The following is an 18,145-nucleotide window of genomic DNA, read 5'->3' as shown; positions in this document are numbered from 1 at the left end:
GCGGGGGTCGGGGCCCGGCCGTCGGCCACTTCCTCCCCGGGAGCGGCGCCACCTCGCCGGTCGGTGCCCGGGGACCGCCCCGGCTTTGAATGGGAACCCGTAGGAAGCGGCGTGGCTTGCGGTCGGAGGGTCGCGCCGGCGTTGGCGTTCAAGGCTCCGGTGGACGCGGGGACCCGCGTGGGGTCGCGCCCTGCTTCCCGGCCGCGTCTGTGGCCAGGGCTCGCGGACTCCGGGCGGCCAGGCGGGCCCGCCGTCTTGCATAGGTGGCGGTGGGTGGCGGCGCCATACCACGGAAGGCGCAGCCCTCACCCAGAGGAGAGTTTGGGGGGATTCATGAGTCCCTGTTCCACCCCACAATTGCATGTGTGCATAATTATATGTGCTCGTCTGTGCGTTTTCCTGGAATCCCAAGGAGGTCATCACCGCCATAGCGGAAGAATTCGAGGGGCAACTGTGTCTAATTTAGATGGGGGAGGGTGGGGGGCTGGCGCCTGGATTCTGGCGGAGAATGGGGAGGGGCTCTCTTAGCACCTTGATCTTAAACTACACCGAAAGAATATGGTGGGTTGAGGGGGGTGACGTGGCCTAAGGAAACAGGTGGCCTTGTTAATCGACTTAATTTGAATGGCAATTTCAGCTGTGTGACCCTGGGCAAGTTGAAGAATCTCTCTGAACCTCAGTTCCTTACCCTGGATGCTGGGGCTGCCCGCACCTACATTCCAGGGCTGTTGAAAATTGAGGCCTATCTGTACGAAAAGAATGCCCTGCCCAGTTGTTGACCCCCTGGTTAAGGGCCTTGCCTGGGGCTTGGTCATCATCCTTACCCCCGGTTCTGCAGAGAGGGCTTTACTAATTTTGGAGCCCCGGCCAGGCCCAGGCAGTTAGCCTATTACAGAGTTGTGTACCGTCGGTCGGGACAGTGCTCACTGAGGGTTTCATTGATGCTGAAATTGCCTAGCGCTGCTGCTGCCGGCCTCTCCCGCCCCGGCCTCCCCCTGCCCCACCTCTGTATTCCCCTCCTGCAGGCCTTCCTCCCCGCAGCGCTTCACACTTCCCTGGAAGAAGCAAAGCGGGGTCCCCATGGAGGGTCCTTTTGCTGGGTGGAGTCGGTGGAAAATGGCCGGTAAAAAAAATTTGAAAACACTTCTTACTTTAGAAAATGCCAAAAACACAAGAAAAAGCTCATCCGTATGTTACTGCTTAAATTAATAAAATTTCAAGGACCACCCCCCTCCACTTTCCCCTGAAAGTAACCACTTTCCCTGGATTTATAAGCAGACAGCCTTTTAAAAAACCTAATTCTATGATGCTCCCTGGTTTGCAGTTCTTTTTTATTTTTCATCTATTTCGTGAATCTTTCTGGATCTTTCTGGCTTATAAATTTCCCCCATGCTTTCTGATAGTTACTGAGTATTCCTTGGGGTGCGTGTCTCATGATTTCTTACGGGACCGCCTTCCTAGTTTTTATTTTTCTTTTCTATTACAAATGATGCTCCTGGGAACATCTTTGTGTTTCCTTCTTCACATAGGTGATTGCTGATCAAAGCGTATGCAGGTTTTGTGTTTTAATGGATGCTCACAGGTTGTCTCCTGGAAAAAAAAAATGAGTTGCACTCATTCCCATTTACCTGCAGTGTTGGACCCTCCCTGTTCTTCCAGTGAAATGAGTTGTTGCTGGGTGGGTGTGAAACGGTGGGTGTGAGATGGTGGGGGTGAGCTCCAGCGATCCCCTCCTTCCTTTGAGCTGTGGGAGAGGGACTGCCACCTCTCAGGAATGTGACAGTGCAGAGCTCAACAGAACTGTTCTGTGGGATTTTATAAGAAATCCTTTATGGGCCTAACATTTCTTCTGTCCTAAGGGCAGAGAAGAAAACTTGCCTGCTTCCCAGTCCTGGCTCCTTGTCTCCTGGAAGTTTACTTCAAGCAGAAGGACATGGAAAGTAGAAATGGCAAAGCCTCTTATTAAATCTCAGACGCCATAAGTCCTTTTGCACGGTTACCCAGGGAGGATGAGAAACAGGAACAAAAGAGGGATTTCAAGGCTCTTTCATTTTTTTTTTTTTCTTGAAAGCAGAAGCAAAATGGGAATTGCCCGTGTTGGCTGGTGCCTTCCCTTGGGGAGAAGGCCTGGGAAACCCCCTTGCCTGAGCTACGGAAGCATCGAACGCTGGAAGCCAGAGCCGGGAGCTGGCTGAGTTTTGTGGGTTGGCTGCAAGGATCTTGTGGCCATGAGGGCCTCTTTCCAGTTCTTGGTCAAAGGCAGCAGGAGAGACTTGATGTTTATGGTTGAGCCAGTTCACTGGGCTTCTAAGCTGGAAGAGACCGGAATCTGGGGAAGGGTTAAGTCCAAGCCCTTCTCCGGGCCACAGTCAGAAAGATGGCAGGGCCCTGGTGCCTCCTGGCCCGCAGGTGTAATCGGGGGTGGAGGTGTGATGGCTGTTGCCTATGCATGCCCTGCTGCATGGTGGCCTGGGAGCTGGGCGGGACCTGGGGCTGGGGGTGGTCAGCGTGGTGCCAGCTGCGACCAGGCACAGATCCTGCTCCTGCTCCTTGCCAGCTGTGTGACCTTGGACCAGTCCTTTAACTTGAGAGGGCCGGGGGCTGCCAAACTGGTTACTTTCTGGCCAGATTCTGGCAAAGGGTTCTGAGTTCCACAAGGGGGGTGCCAACAGAGTGGGGGCGTGGGATTCAGACCAGGGTTCTGACCTTGGTGCTGCCACGTTTCTGTGTGACTTTGATCGTGTAATTTCCCGTCTCAGGACTTGGGTTTTCACCTCTGGTATTTCTCCTTGAGATAAACGAGATAAACCGGGCATAGCAGGTGCTGGGACCTGGGGCAAGCCAGTAAACAGCTGGTTGACCAGGTGCCACGGGCACCTCAACTCCTGTGGACCCCTCCCCGCCCCCGCCCCGGCTCATAGGGTGATGGGGCAGGAGGCTCATTTGGGGCAGCGTTTGTGGCACACCCTACTTACTAGTTTTTCTGCTGGGCCTTTGCTTAAGGCTGTCGCTGTGATGAAAACACTGTTCCCTTCTGCTTTACCTTTTAAAAAGATGGAATCCGGATACTCTCTTCTCCCAGAAGCTTTCTCTGACCTAAGTAGGGTTGAGCTGACAGATCTGCTTCTCGGTAGGCAGAGAGCAGGTGTAATTTGTGTTTATCTCCAGCTGCCAGATACCCGCAGAGGTGCCTTTGGCTCTGGGCTTGAGCTGGAGGGGAGAAGGGGGCAGAGGGCAAGGCCTGGGCCTCTCCCCACTCCCTCCCCTCATTTGCATACCAGTCCCCAGCTCAGTTCCTGGCTGAGAGGTGGCACTCCACAGGTTGAGCAGCTCACTGGTGAATATTATCTGAGGCCCGGCTGAGTGCTGGGGGCTGTACCTCTGCTGTAGCTTCCAATCCTCCCAGTGCCCCTTGAGGCTGGTGTGCCCTCCGTTTTACAGATGAGGGAACCGAGGCCCTGAGTTTGAGCAGCTTGGCAGCCGTGGGCTCCTGATCCTGTGGGACCTGGATGCGGGGAGGAGACCGTGAAGAAGCCTGGGGCACTTGGCACTAGTAGCAGTGGTGAAGTCTGGGGAGTACTGACTGGTGTCCTCGGTTTAAGGGCTCCAAGATCTGTATCTGGTTTAATCTTTCCAAGAACTTTGAGGTTCCCCGTTATCGGTCTTTACAAGTGTGGAAATAAGGCCCGGGGGTGGGGAGGGTCTGCAGCCAGAGCGCCTTCCATCTGACTCCCCTCTGCGGAGGGAGAGGACAGTGCGTGACTGCAGCTGGCTACTCAGAGGGGTTGACATGATTTCATGGTGCTTGAAACAGGGCCTCTAGCTGCTGGTCTGGACTGGAGGGGCTGGGGCAGAAGCGGGAGACCCGCTGAGCGATTAGGATAATCCAGGTGTGAGGTCCCGGGAGGAGCCAGGACCAGGGGACATGGATGGACATTCGCTGATGGATCGAACATGGGTGTGAATGCGACCAGATTCAGCTGGCTCCAGATTTGGGGCCCAGCCCCTCTCTGTGCATGGGCATCAATGCTGTCCGGGAACACCTACCGTGTGCAGAGCAGAATGCCAGGTGCCCTGCTGGTGGCATCGCAGTGTAGCCTTCCTCACTGTCCCCACTGCCCCGAGACTTGCAGAGGTCATGTAGCCTGCCCAGGGCCACACAGTCGGCAGGAAGCCACACCAGAACTTGAGCTTGAACTTGCTGGGCTCTGCCGTTTTCTGTCCTTGTGGCTCCGTTTCCGTGCAGAGGTCCCCACAGACACATTCTGAAGTGGTTTAGTTAATATTTTTTTCCTCTTCCCAAGTTTACTTAGGAAGTAAGGGGAGGGTGAGGAAAATCTAAGCGGAAGAGAAAAGGATGCTGGGGGTGAGGAGTGGGGCTGGCCTGGACTGCTTTGGCTATTCAAATATCCTGTGGCACGGAGGTGTGTGGGGAGGGCCGGGGTCACTGCCAGGCTGGAGCGATTTGGTTATTCAAAGCCAGGGTAACCGTTGAGTCACTGAGGTCAGGGGGGCCCCTCCCACACCCCCACTTGTATTTAAACCTGTGTGTGTCCTGTCTGGGCTGAGCGGTCAACAACTCCCAGGCTCCAGCGTCTCCTTCTAGAGCTCGTCCTGTGGGCACGAGACAGGACTTTGACTGTTAGTTAACGAATTCCTCCGCAGCTCACAAAACCCAACTCCCTCGTTTATTCCGCCTTTCCAGCGTCCTGTTCCCGCAGTCCCCGCCCCCCACCTCTGCTGACAATGACTGCCATGGTCAACGTGGACACCCTTCCTGAGTATGAGAAGAGTCAGATCAAGCGAACCCTGGAGCTGGGCACGGTGATGACCGTGTTCAGCTTCCGCAAGTCCACCCCCGAGCGGAGGACCGTCCAGGTGATCATGGAGACGCGGCAGGTGGCCTGGAGCAAGACGGCGGACAAGATCGAGGGCTTCCGTGAGTACCCCGCGGGCCTGGCCCTGCATCTCTCCCCTCCCTGCTTTCACTCGTCCTGCGTACTTGTTGTTGACTTAGCATCTTAATCTTCCAGAGACGGAAGCATGGCCATTCTGGGTCTCTTTTGGGGTTTTGAGTAGGTGGGGGACGAAACGGAGGCCCTGTTGGCCCACTTGGAAATGACATTCAGGTGCTCACCTGGGCTGGCGGGGGCGTGCTCCCTGTCGGACCACATCGGGGACCGTCTGATTGCTGTTGCCAGTCAAGTGCTCTGCCCTCTTAAGGGCTAAGTGACGGATCTGCGGGAATTCCTGGCTTGGTAGCCAGATAGGCCTATTTCGTTCTACCATGAACCACAGAAGGAGAGCCCTTTACCTTTTGCTCCACGGGGACAGAGCACATCAGGGATCCTGTAGCTTTCGAATGAAACTCTGGTCCTGGTAGGTGGTGTCGTCTTACTGCACCTGTGTTGGATTGAGCAATTGGCTCAGTTCCTAAAGCTTCTAGGGCTGTCTTCAACGAACTGAGTAAGGAGACTTGAGCAATTTTCAGTTGCAGAGACTTGCTTTAATTGGCATTTGTTGTTTGGACTCTTTGATTTTTCCAAGTATATTTTTTCAATTAAATTGACATTAAAAAAAAAAACAATTCATGAATAAATGTCTTTCCTCCCTCGTCCTACTCCATGCCTCCCGGGTGGTCAAGGTCATTACCAAGTTCTTTTGTCTTCCAGAGTATTCTATGCTTGTGTAACGTGCAGGACATGGTTTTTTTTTTTTTTTTTTTCCCATGAATGGGTCCCTACTATTTAAACTTCTGTGCTTTGATTTCTTTTTATATTTTTAAAAATTAAAAAAAATTTTTTTTATGTTTTAAAGTTTATTTTTGAGAGAGGCAGACTGCATGATCTGGGGAGGGGCAGAGAGAGAGAGAAAGACAGAATGTGAAGCAGGCTCCAGGCTCCGAGCTGTCTGCACAGAGCCCGATGCGAGGCTGGAACCCATAAGCCGCAAGATCACGACCTGAACCACAGTTGGACACTTAACCAACTGAGCCCCCCAGGGGCCCCCAGATTTCCTTTTTTAATTTAATGATCATTTGGAGGTGGGTTCTGATCCTCATACTGATCTGCTTGATGCTTTCATGACCACGTAGCATTTGGCTGCATGAAATGATCCGACCCCCTGGGATGGACATTTGGGTGATTTCTGGTTTTTTGCTATCAGCCGCTGCAACTCTACTTTTTCTTTTTTTTTTCTTCTTCTTTTTTTTGTAAAAGCTCTATTGAACTAGAACTCACATACCATATAATTCACTTATTTAAAACAAGGAGTTGAGTGGTTTTTGGCATATTCACACATCTGTGCAACCAACCAGGTTCCGAACCTTTGTGATCCCCTCAAAAAGAAACCTTGTTCCTGATTGCCATCACCCTCTTCCCCTGCCCTAAGCAGCTGTGAATCTACTTCCCTTCTCCTTTGATTTCCCTGCTGGGGGCATTTTCTGTCAATGGAATTCTAGAATAGGAGGCCTTCTGTGTCTGGCTTCATTCACTTAACATAACGAACCTAAACCTGCGGTTCATCCGCATTGCAGCTTGTGTCTGTGCTTCATTCCTTGGTGCCGTTGAATACTATTCCCTTGTGTGGATTTTCCACGATTTGTTGGTTCACTCATTGGACATTTGGGTTGTTCCCACCTCTTGGCCGCAGTGAATCGTGCAGGGAGCAATCACGTACAAGTCCTTGTGAGGATGTATGTTTTCATTTCTCTTGGGTCTGTGCGTAGGAGCATAATTGTTGTGTCCTATGGTGACTCTGTGTTTTTTTTAAATGTAGTTTATTGTCAAGTTGGTTTCCATATGACACCCAGTGCTCACTCCAACAAGTGCCCTCCTCCGTGCCCATCACCCATTTTCCCCTCTCCCCCATCAGCCCTCAGTTTGTTATATGGTGACTCTGTTTAATCAACTTAGGAGCTGCCAGACTGATTGCAAGGTGACTGCAGCATGTTACATCCCCTCCGGCAGTGTGTGGGGGCTCTTTAAAATCTTTTATTCTTACCTGGTATATCTGAAGGACAGCTTCCTGTAAGTGTGATTTTTGAGAGAAAGGGGAGTTTGGCAGCACCCCACAAAAGCCCACGAGGTACTGACCTACCCAAGCCTTGATCCATACTGCACTGGGGCTCTGAACTTGGTCGTTCACAGGTGGACTTGTGAGCTTGGCATAGCTCTTCATTTGATTTCTCTTACCGTGAGTTCGATTAAACAGCTTTCCAAAAGGCTCCTCCTGGCTGCATAGCCAAGCACGTCTCTGATGGCACAGAGCCTGAAGCCCTGTTTTGAAAACACCCATGTGTTTAAGCAGCCGACTTTCCTCCCTGTTTTGCTTGTGTTTGGCCAGCCTCCATCTCCCAAGTGGCCCAGAAACCTGTTGCAGCTGGGGTGGGGGCGGGGGCCTGGGGAGTGTGCAAGGGGCACTGACAGTAAATGTGGGGGGGCCATCCTGGGAGTGGACAGAGGGTCCCAGGCCCGGCTGACCATCAGAAATCCATGGGGGTTAATAATTTTTTAATGTTTATTATTATTAAAAAAATTTTTTTTAATGTTTGTTTATTTTTGAGAGAGAGAGAGAGAGCTGTCAGCACAGAGCCTGACGCAGGGCTTGAACTCACAAACCGCGAGATCATGACCAAAGCCAAAGTCGGCGCTTAACTGACTGAGCCACCCAGGTGCCCCTTTAATGTTTATTATTTGTTTTTGAGAGAGAGAGTGCAATGGGGAGAGGGGCAGAAAGAGAGGGAGACACAGAATCTGAAGTAGGCTCCAGGCTCTGAACTGTCAGCACAGAGCCTGACACAGGGCTCAACCCCATAAACCGTGAGATCATGACCTGAGATGAAATTGGACACTCAACTGACTGAGCCTTTAAAAGTACAAGCTAATGGAACATTCTTGTGAAGCTCATTCTAAGGCGCACGAGACCAGATTTTGGCTCCTGAAATCCATGTCTATAGGACACGTCTATAGATTCTCCTTCTGTTAACTAAATGCCATTCTACCCTCTCCCTGGAGAGGTTGAGGAAGACTATCATTCACTAGATAGGTTGGGACTTAGTATTAAAAAAATTTTTATAACACTTATTTTTGAGAGACAGAGAGAGACAGATCATGAGCAGGGGAGGGGCAGAGAGAGAGGGACACACAGAATCAGAAGCAGGCTCCAGGCTCTGAGCTGTCAGCACAGAGCCTGACATGGGGCTTGAACCCACAAACCCATGAGACCATGACTTGAGCCAAAGCCGGACATTCAACCGACTGAGCCACCCAGGCGCCCCTGGACTCAGTATTTTAATAAGCTCCCCAGGGACACCTGGGTGGCTCAGTCCATTGAGCATCCAACTCTTGGTCTTGGTTCAGGTCATTACCTTACAGTTAGTGGGCTCTGCTCTGACTGTGTGGAGCCTGCTTGGGATTCTCTCTCTCCCTCTCTAACTGCCTCTCCCCTACTCCTGCTTTCTTTCTCTCAAAATAAACATTGAAAGAACCCCACTCCACGTGGTCCTAGAAACTAGCCAGGTCGGAGTGTGCTACTCCAGAGACGACCATCCATCCTTCCAACGATCCCTCCTTCCTTCCACATTGGAATGTCTGCTCTGCCAGGCACTGTCCCAGGTACTGAAGGCATGGCCATAACTAGATTCAAATCCTCATGGAGCTGACATAGTTTCATTAGGCACAGCAGCCTAGGCTTTGACTTCCAGCACCGTTTGAGGAGTTTTGCTGTGCGGCCATGGGCAATTTACATCTGCTTTCCGAGATTCCATTCTCTTTCCTCTAGCAGGAGAATCATATTGGTGTCCGCAACCCTGCAGGATCATGGGTGGAAATGGAGACACGAGTTAATACCCCAGAGGGGGTCCACATGGTACATACCCTGGGATTAGCACACAACCAGTGGGAACCGCTGCTGTATTTTGCAGCTGCTGTTGCTGATGAGTGGCTTCCAGCCTGTCCAGGGTGGCAGAGTCTTGCGTGGGTGCTTGGACTTTTTCTGGAGGGCAGCGGGGATCCACTGATGGCTTTTCAGGAGAGGGATGGGGTGATCACATTTGCATTTTGGAGCCTGCTCTGGCCGTCCTGTGTGAGATGGTTGTGTTTGTGGTAAAGTGAGAGAAAAAGCCAGTTCTGGGATAGAGCTGAGGAACGGCGCTCCCTGACCATGCAGAGAGCAAGCCTTCGGGTCCTTGGTGGGGGACTCTCAGGGTGGGTGTCTCCAGCCTGCTGTTGGGAGGGTGACCCCCTGAGGGGCATTTCCTAGCAGCCTCCTTCTGGGTTTCTGGGTAGCGTGAAGCTACAGGCTGCTGTGCGGGAGCTTGGAGCGTGTGGTTTGGGAGTACTTGGCAAGCGGTGTGGGACTTCTGGACAGGCATCACACAGTCCCCTGCCCCCCACGCAGGCCTGGGTGACGGTAGGCACACGTGGGTCCCGCTGTCTAAAGCAGGGCCTGCCTCCCCTGGCCCACTGGGAGCACTGGCAATCCCTGGGTGATACTTTAAGTTGTCCTAACGGGAGCAGGGTGTGTGTGCTCCTGGCATCTGGTGGATCGAGGCCAGGGATGCTGCTGAATAAAATCTTAGAACGCACAGGCTGGCCGGTACCACAAACAATAATCCCGTACAAAGTGTCAGTGGTGCTGAGGTAGAAATATCCTGGTCTTACGTCTCGTGTTGGTTTGCTTAGAGCCATAAAATGTCACTGGACTTGAGGCTTTCTCTTTGGACCCCATCATGAGGGAGCGTTTTCGTGTGTTCAGCCCATATCTGCTGTCCCATCGGGTGCAGGGCTGCTGGGGGAGAGGAGGAAGGATGGAGCCCCCCACCCTGGAGGGGAGCAGACTTTGCGGCCGGCCCCTGCAGGGTTGTGTGATCAGTCCCACAGTGAGGTTCTGGGCTTGGTACCCCATGAGGAAGGGGGGTTCTTGCCCATCTGGGTGTGGGGGACATGGAAGAGGTGGAGGCCTCGCTTGGAGGAGCCTCTTGGGTGGTGACTCAGAGGAGGGCCTTGCGGGGCGGTCTGCAGGATGGCTGTCCTAAAGTGGGATCAGCAGGTGCCATTGAATGTGAGTGAGTACGTTTGTGGGCCAGAGATTTGGGCCGGGCTCAGCTGGGTGGTTCTATTCTTTGTGACCTGGACTGAGGTCATTTGGTGATACTCAACTGGGATGTCACTTGGTCTGGAAGTTTCCAGAATCTTCACTCCCTCATGTGGTGTCCTGGTGGTGACGGCTGGCAGATGAGGCTCAGTCGGGATACGCGATTGCCTGCTGAGTGCCTCCTGCTGCCCGTCCCAGAACAGTCACGTGGTGCCCGGCATCCCCAGAGGGTGTGTCCCAAGAGTCCCAGACAGAAGCTGCCTAGCGTCAGGAGTCCCAGATTGTCACTCGCACCAGCTCGAGTGACCAAGGCCAACTCCGGTTCCAGGAACGGGACTTGCCTCTTGGAAGAGGAGTGGCATGCATGTCCGGGGTGGGAAGGAGCTGACAGTGGCTGTCCACCTTGGAGCCGGGCCACTGTGAGCGCACCTGGACTCCGGATCCAGACCTGTAGCTCAAGTTCCCCCTGCCCCCTAGTAAGTGCGAGATCTGAGGCACCCTGCGCCTCAGTTTACCTGTCCTTCAAAGTGAGAGGATAGCTCCTATCTAATATGAATTAGATGAATTTTAGGAGAGGCAAGAATTAAGTGGATTTTATTTAATATACTTAAAAAAAATATATTTTAATGTTTATTTTTGAGAGAGAGAAAGTGAGCACAAGTCAAGGAGGGGCAGAAAGTGAGGGAGACGCGGAATCTGAAGCAGCCTCCAGGCTCTGAGCTGTCAGCACAGAGCCCAGAGCGGGGCTCGAACCCCCGAATTGCAAGATCATGACCTGAGCCAGAGTCAGATGCTTCACAGACTGAGTGACCCAGGCATTCATCCCCCCTCCCCAGCACTGGCTTCTAATGAAGACTGTAGATTTTAAGCCACTCACCTCTAGGCTGTCAGCCTCCCTTTTACTTTCCAAGCGTGATGGTAAAACCGTGACTGGGCTTCCCTCCAGCACTAGCCCCCTGGAGAGCCTGGAATACAGGGAGGGAGCCAGGGGGACAGCCGGGAAGTGCTGTGTGTGGATTTTCTTCCCTTCCGGCTGAAGTCTCCGGCTGAGTCTCCGGGTAGAAGGGGACCTACTGGGGGCCCTGCTCCACCTTCTGCATCCGGGAGACCTGGAATGTGTCTGGGGAGCGGACGCGGCGCCACCTGCTTGTGGAGTCCGGATAGGGTTGGTTGGCCATGAGCTGCCGTGGCGGGTGTGGACCACGGCCATCCCCACTTAAATAGGCTCTCATCCTGAAGTTTGCGCTCACGCGTTTCCTCCGTCTGCTTATTTTTGGCAAGTTGCGGCTGCCAGTGAATGAGGGATTCTCAAAAATAGGAGCTGTTCTGTTTTCCTGGTTTGGGTCCGTGGCCTGCCCACCTGGTGACCATGGTGACGCTGTCCATGAGAGCCGCCTCTGACGAGCCCTGTGTGTGTGCTGGCGCCTGTGTCAGCCCCTCCTGTACAACAGCTCATCAGTCCTCACAGCGACTCCGCGAAGCTCCCGTTTATGAGGGCGCGGAGTCCCGGGGAGACGAGGTGACGTGCCCAAGGCCACACAGCCATGAAGGGCAGAGCTGTGGTGCGTATTCATGCGGTCGACGTCAGGGCCTCAGCTCTTCCTCCCGTGCTCCTTTCTCTTCCTGGGTGATCTCCGATGTGTCAGTTCTGTGTGTGGCGGAGAGGCATGTCTGTCGGGACCCAAGAGCAGCAGGTCCACTCAGGTTTTCTTTTGTACAGCGGGAGGGAAACACACCCATTCCTTACGTGTGCCGAGGACACGCCTGGCTGCGTGCTGGAGGTGCCAGGGGGAAGGGGCCGCTCACGCCCTGGTCAGCGGGGAGACAGATGTGCAAGGAGACCACTCGGTGTGGACAGGTGCTCCCAGAGCCAGGGCCGTCGAAATGGGGTGGTTCTGAAATCCATCCTGGGCCTTCGAAGCCATTAAAAACAGATGAATATTTTTGAAAGTTGTTATCAGAATGTTTTCGAAACGACGGAGAAGTGGCTGCGTCTGCACCAGCGTCCTCCGCCTGCAGAGAAATGCATTGTCTGAAAGTGGCCTCCGTGTTCCTTGGGTCAAACATCCCATCAGAAATGAGATTCTGCCCAGGTCCTCCGTGTCTGTAAACTTATTTATTTGTTGGTCTAGATGTGCGATTGTGGTTCACAGTGGCACAGACTCCAGAGCCTGAGTGCCTGGACCTCATCCCAGCCCTGCCATTTCACTGGGGTGTGGTCTTGTCCCCTCTTTGCGCCTCCATTTCCCCATCTGTAAAAAGACTAATGAAAGAACGTCTTGCACCAGACTTTTGGAAGCGTTAACTGAAGTCACATGGGTGCAGTGCTCTCAACAACACTGACGGTGGAGGCAGGTGCTCAAGTATTGGCGGCTCTTGTCATCCTCGTCATGGTCCTTGGCATTGTCCTCATCCAACATAAAGGGACATGGTCCTGGAGGAAGGAGGAGGTAAATATTAGAACTTGCATTTACATAGCGATTTTTCCTTCCCGGTCCCCTTCTGTCATATATATTCTCCGTGACAGAGACCACTGATACGGAAAACAGAACTGACCTTTTTATTCTTGACCTTGATTCAGACCTGCTTGGCTGCTGGACGGTTGAGGAATTGGTTTCCGTGGTTGTTCAAGGGTTGTTTTCTGTCCTAGATGAGGATGACTTGATGTTCTTAGAATTTGTTCCTTTGTTGATTTTAGCAAATACTCAAAGGACTGAGTGTGTGTTTGGTGTTAGACTTGACAGCCGGGCATAAAGTGTTGAATGGGACCACAGAGATCCCTAACGGAACTTCTAGTTTCATAGGACAGAAAAAGCCAAACTCCTCATTCAACCATGTGGGATTGTGATGGATGCTAGGAAGGAAAGAAGCCGGGCACTGTGACGGAGGAACCCAGGAGGAACACTGTTTTAGTAGAGGAGGCCTTGGGGACGCCTCTCTGTGGAGGTGACATTTGAGCTGAGACTTGATGGGTGAGCAGGAGGGAGTCATGGGAGGTTCTGTGGGGAGAGCAGTCCAGGCAGAGGACACCGCAGCAAAGCGTCTGTGTTCATCAGGGGTGAAGTGCAGTGACCAAAGAGTTCTCCATACACGTGCCTCACCCAAGTCCTGAACCAGGGGATTGAGGAGTGGGGCTCTGCTGTCTCTTGGCACCAATGCCCCTAAGACCTCTGAGGCCACCTCAGGATCCTCTGTGTCCAGCTGGCACGTGGGGGAAGAGGGAGCGTGGAGGATGCCTTAAGAGGTTTTTAGGGCCCAGGCCTGCAAGCTGGAAGGTTCCCAACTTCTACTGACCAGAGCTTGGCATGTGACCAGCTGCAAAGGATGCTGGGCAATGCGACCAACCTGTGTGCCATTAAGAATGAGAAGTGGGTTTGGTGGGCATCTTCCAGACTCCTCACGGCCCCCGCCTCTGGAGGGGGCAGAGGCGGCTGTAGGAACCCAGCTGATGGCTAGAGAATAGAATGACCGTAAGGACTTGCTGGGTTGGGGGGGGAAGTTCTGGGAGGAATCCAAGAACACGAACAACCTTACTCAGTAAGCGGGCCTCACGGGAAGGGGAGGTGGTGGCACTGAGGACTCCCCCATCCTGTCTGGGACAAGAGCCACAGGCAGTGGCTTCTCTCCATGAGCAGGACCTCCTCTCCCCTCTTATGTCTTCCCCCAGCTAGGGCTGGGTCCTCCCTGGCAAAGCCTTCTCCATCCTCACTCCCTGGGCGGCCTCCTCCGTGAAGCCTGTGGTTTCCTGGCCTCCCAAGAATGGACTCCTCAGGGAGGCCTGTGATTGGCTGGGTCTTCTTGAGTCAGTGCACCGTGATTGGCTGTTTTGAGGCCAGCGTCCCCTCTTTGGTGTGATAGATGGGCTCTCCTGGTGAGGGGAGCATAGTCTGGACTTACGGGGTTGGGTGGGTCCCTGTAATGGGTTGAATTGTGCCCTCCCCCCCAATTTCCTACATCAGTGCCCTGACCCCTTGGACCTCAGAATATGAGCTTATTTGGAAACCAGGTCTTCGTAGTGTATTAGTTACGATGAGGTCGTGCTGGCATCCGGTGGGGCCCTGGTCCAGTGTGACCATGTCCTGGTGGAGACACGCAAGGAGAGGAGGTCCCAGGGCGAGGGGCCTGGGGGGTGGGGGGAGTGAGCTTTGATAAGCCGAAGGCCACCGAGGTGGCCGGCACTGCCTGAAAATGGGGGAGAGGCATGGAAGAGATCGCCTCCTCCCCAGCGCTGTGGTCTGGGGTTTCCAGCTTCCACTGCTGCGAGATGATGCATCTCTGTTGAGGCCCCCAGTCTGTGGCACTGAGTTACCGCAGCCTAGCTAATGGATACACTTCCCTTTAAAGGGGGCCTGGGCACCAGTGGGGAGAGCACGGCCACTGAGGTGTCCATCCGGCCACCGACGTTCTGGGCACGTTGGAGTTGAACGTAATTTAGGAGCCCTTGGTTTCTTGCAAGCATCCCCTTAATTCCTCACTGCGTTGGTCTTGGCCATGAGGACTGATTACTTGTGTGCGCGAAGGCACCAGCCTGCTTAGGTTTGAATCCTGAGTCTGTGGCTTTTTACCTGTGTGACCTTGGGCAAGAGACTGACCTCTCTGTGCTTCTGTCTCCTCACCTGTAAAACGGGAAGAAGGGGGTGCCTGCCTTACAGGGTTGTTAGGAGGATCGGGTGGGCGCCGGTAGGCAAACCACCCAGGCACTGGGAAGCTTTCTCTTGTTATTACGGCTCATGCTTCTCTCCTGGCTCCTGGAAGCACGTCTCCTGACTTCTCTCCTCCAAGGAAGCAGGCCTCCCCTTTGAAGGACCCTGTGCATGTCGGGTTAGTTGTGGTGGGAGCACCAAAGGCTGTGAAGTGTGGACATGGGTCTTTTTCATCCGGCTTTCAGGAAACATGGTGTCCCAGCCTGCAGCTTGCTCTGGGGCTTTCAGGGAGGACAGGAGAGGCAGCCGGATGTGGATGCATCCCACCGGGAGAAGCCAGGGAGCTGGGTGCAGGGGGCGCGTGTCCCTCGCGTGTCCGTAAGCCCTGGGATGGATGTGTACCCCACCTCGTGTCGTCAGAGGCTCCCGAATCCTTAGTGCAAATCCGGTCCCTCGTGGATGTCCAGGGAGGGAGCTGGTAAAAGCCATCCCTTGGTGAATCCTTTTAGGAAGAAGCGCCTCCCCGCCGCCTGCCCCCCAGTGGATCTTAGAGATAAGCATGCGTTTCCACATTCAGGGTAGCAGAGTGACAGGGCTCGTTCTGTCCTAGAAGAGACGGAAGTGCTGTGCAGCTCGCAGTTGAAGCTAGAAATGCTGGTGGTGCCTTTTGCTGCCTTCTAGCAGTGCCGGGCTTGGAGCCAGGCCCTCCGTGGCCCTCCCCCCCCAGAACGTGGGTTCCGGGAGGCAGGGACCGGTCTGTTCGTCTTTCCAGCAAGGAATCCCCAGACCTGGCCTGCGCCTGGCCCACAGTGGGAGCGTCACTGATACGTGACCAGTGGACACATCAGGGAAAGGACCTAGATGAGCCCCCCTGCAGCCTGTGCCCCCTCTTCCTCCCCAAAGACGGCAGTATCTGGAGGGAAGATAGGGCATCTCTGTGACGGCTTCCTTCTGAACCACACACACAGCGGTTCAGGCGTGGCCCTGGGCTTACTGGCCCTGAGCAGCCCTCGCCCCCTCGTGCCTCAGGCTTCCCGCGTGAGAGCCGGGCTGATGGCAGTTTCCCGGCAGGCTCCGCGGGAGGATTCAGTGTGTAAATGTACGTAATCGCCTGCTGTGTACTTGACCGGGGCGCCCCCGGATTGTCAGGGCCTGCACGTGTGTGTTCCGGAGAGTCTTTGAGGGGTGGGGGCGTGGCTCCCACGCAGCGGCCACCGTCTCCCCCTGCCCTGTGCGCGCAGGCGGCCTCTTAGGTTAAGGTCCCTTGGAGTCGAGCCTGGCCCGCCCCTTGCCTTTCTCCTTGGAGACTGGGGTAGCTGCCCTTGGAGAAGAGGAGTGGCAGCAGGGCAGGAGTGATGTTTTGGAAACAGCATTGGATCTGGGGTGAGGCCGGGAGATGCTCTCATCTGACCCGAGTTGCCCCGGCAGCCGAGGGCCAGAGTGGGCTTGGGGGCAGGGCGAGGCGTCTAGTGTGTGAAGGGTTCCATTTTGAGGAGCAAGAACATGGCCACTTTGTAATTTGCAGAAGGGAGACTGGCAAAGTGAGTGTCCGCATGGCGTGAGAGGGACGGGGGAGGAGACCCCGCGGGGCCCCTGGTGGGGTGGGGGTGATGCCAGCCTCGGCCGGTGTGTGCAGGGGCCTGGCTGGAGGAGGGCCTGGGTCCCTGGGGAGCTAAGAAGAACCCAAACAGGGGTGGCCATGCATGAATGGCCGGCTTCCTGTTGAAGACTGCTCTGAGTTGCTCTCCAACCTGAGTTTGCCCTGATTGATTCTGACTTCATTTTCCTTGAAGAAGTGACATGTATTCATTAGCAGAAACAAGCTTTTTAAGGTTTATTTGGGGGGGGGGAAGGGGCAGAGAGAGAGGGAGAAAGAGGATCCCAAGCAGGCTCCACACTGCCAGTGCAGAGCCCAATGTGGGGCTCAAACCCACAACGGTGAGATCATGACCTGAGCTGAAACCAGGCATCGGATGCTCAACTGACTGAGCCACGCAGGCGCCGGGCAAAAACATTTTTAACAATAACCGGGTGAGGGTGACAGCCCCTCCCCCCCCACCAGAGGCATGTGTGTTAAAATTTGGTTTGTACACTTCTGTTTTATTTGTTTTTGCAAGACCTCCATGGTTGTTATAAAACCCAACCCTGTCCCAGTATTCTGTCACCATGCCTTTCCCATTTAGTGCTACCTTGGGACCACTTCTTGTCATCAGCTGTCCTCTTAAGGCCTGACTGCTGGGTTCGAGTCTTGGGCCTGCCCCTTAAAACATTGGTGACCGTGGACAAGTGAGCCTCCTGATGGTCCCGTCTGTCAAGTGGGATCACAGTTGTGCCTTCCTTAGGGGGCTCTCGTGGGGGTGAGGTGAGCACGCTGCACACTTGGGGATGGTGCCTCACAAGTATCCCACAGCACTCGGTAGGAGTTAGCTGCTGTGTTTGTGCTGTGGTGATGGTGGTGATGGTGGTGATGGTGGTGGTGATGATGATGGTGGTGGTGATGATGATGGTGGTGATGGTGGTGATGGTGGTGATGGTGGTGATGGTGGTGATGGTGGTGATGATGGTGGTGGTGGTGGTGGTGGTGGTGGTGGTGATGAGTTCTATGCACTCTGGTAAGCAGGACAAAGTCCCTGGCTCAAGGTGTTCCCATCATAATCTCTAGAACTAGTGACTACGTTCTCCTATATGGCAAAAGGCTCTACAGATGTGATTAAGTTAGGGATCATGTGATGGGGAGATGCTTTTGGATTATGGGGGGAGGGTGTTATCACCATGGTCCGTGTCCGTGAAAGAGGGAGGAGGATCAGAGTCTGAGGAGGAGATGTGATGACAGAGCAGAGGGCAGGGGTGAAATCAGTGGTGTTGAAGTTGGAAGGGGTCCACAAGCCAAGGGCTGCGGGCCGCCTCCAGAAGGTGGAAAAGGGACGGAATCTCCCATCGAGCCTTCGGGAGGAAGGGAGGCTTCCTGACACCTTAGCCCAGGGAGTCCCGTTCCGCTGACCCACAGAGCAGAAAGATCGTGTGTACTGTCTTAAGTCCCTGAATTTGTGGTATTTGTTACAGCAGCTATGGGAAATGAATATATCCTTCTATCCCAGTTAGACAAATGATGTTTGCTTGAGACCTTTCTCTTTAAGAAATATGAGTATACATTTAGCAAAGTCTTCGTGTGTACACCTTCCTCCCTAAGGAAGGCAGGATGCCACTCTGATAATTATTCCCATGCATTTTCTACATTGCAAAACTTGAGTCTATAATTAGCATACAATCTCTTGTTAGGTATCTACATTGATATGTGGCTTTAATTTAATTTCACTTGGTGAGGGCCCATGATAGGACACCTTTTTTTTAAAAATTTTTTCTAATGCTTGTTGATTTTTGATTGAGAGAGAGGGAGAGAGAAGGAG

At 53.7% G+C, this 18,145-nt stretch overlaps 1 protein-coding gene across 1 annotated transcript in view; it reads left to right on the top strand.

Moving 5' to 3' along the window:
* Positions 1-4,705: 4,705 nt before the first annotated feature.
* PLCG2 (phospholipase C gamma 2) overlaps positions 4,706-18,145 on the top strand; it is a 136,981-nt gene continuing 123,541 nt past the window's right edge. The window contains exon 1 of the mRNA XM_029926590.1: positions 4,706-4,939. Coding sequence (XP_029782450.1) covers positions 4,747-4,939 — 193 coding nt within the window. The 5' untranslated portion in view covers positions 4,706-4,746. The remainder of the gene's footprint in view (positions 4,940-18,145) is intronic.

The sequence above is a fragment of the Suricata suricatta genome, chromosome 16 (genome assembly GCF_006229205.1).
Source record: "Suricata suricatta isolate VVHF042 chromosome 16, meerkat_22Aug2017_6uvM2_HiC, whole genome shotgun sequence".
In the NCBI taxonomy this organism is placed as follows: domain Eukaryota; kingdom Metazoa; phylum Chordata; class Mammalia; order Carnivora; family Herpestidae; genus Suricata; species Suricata suricatta.
This window is presented reverse-complemented; position numbering and strand designations above follow the sequence as displayed.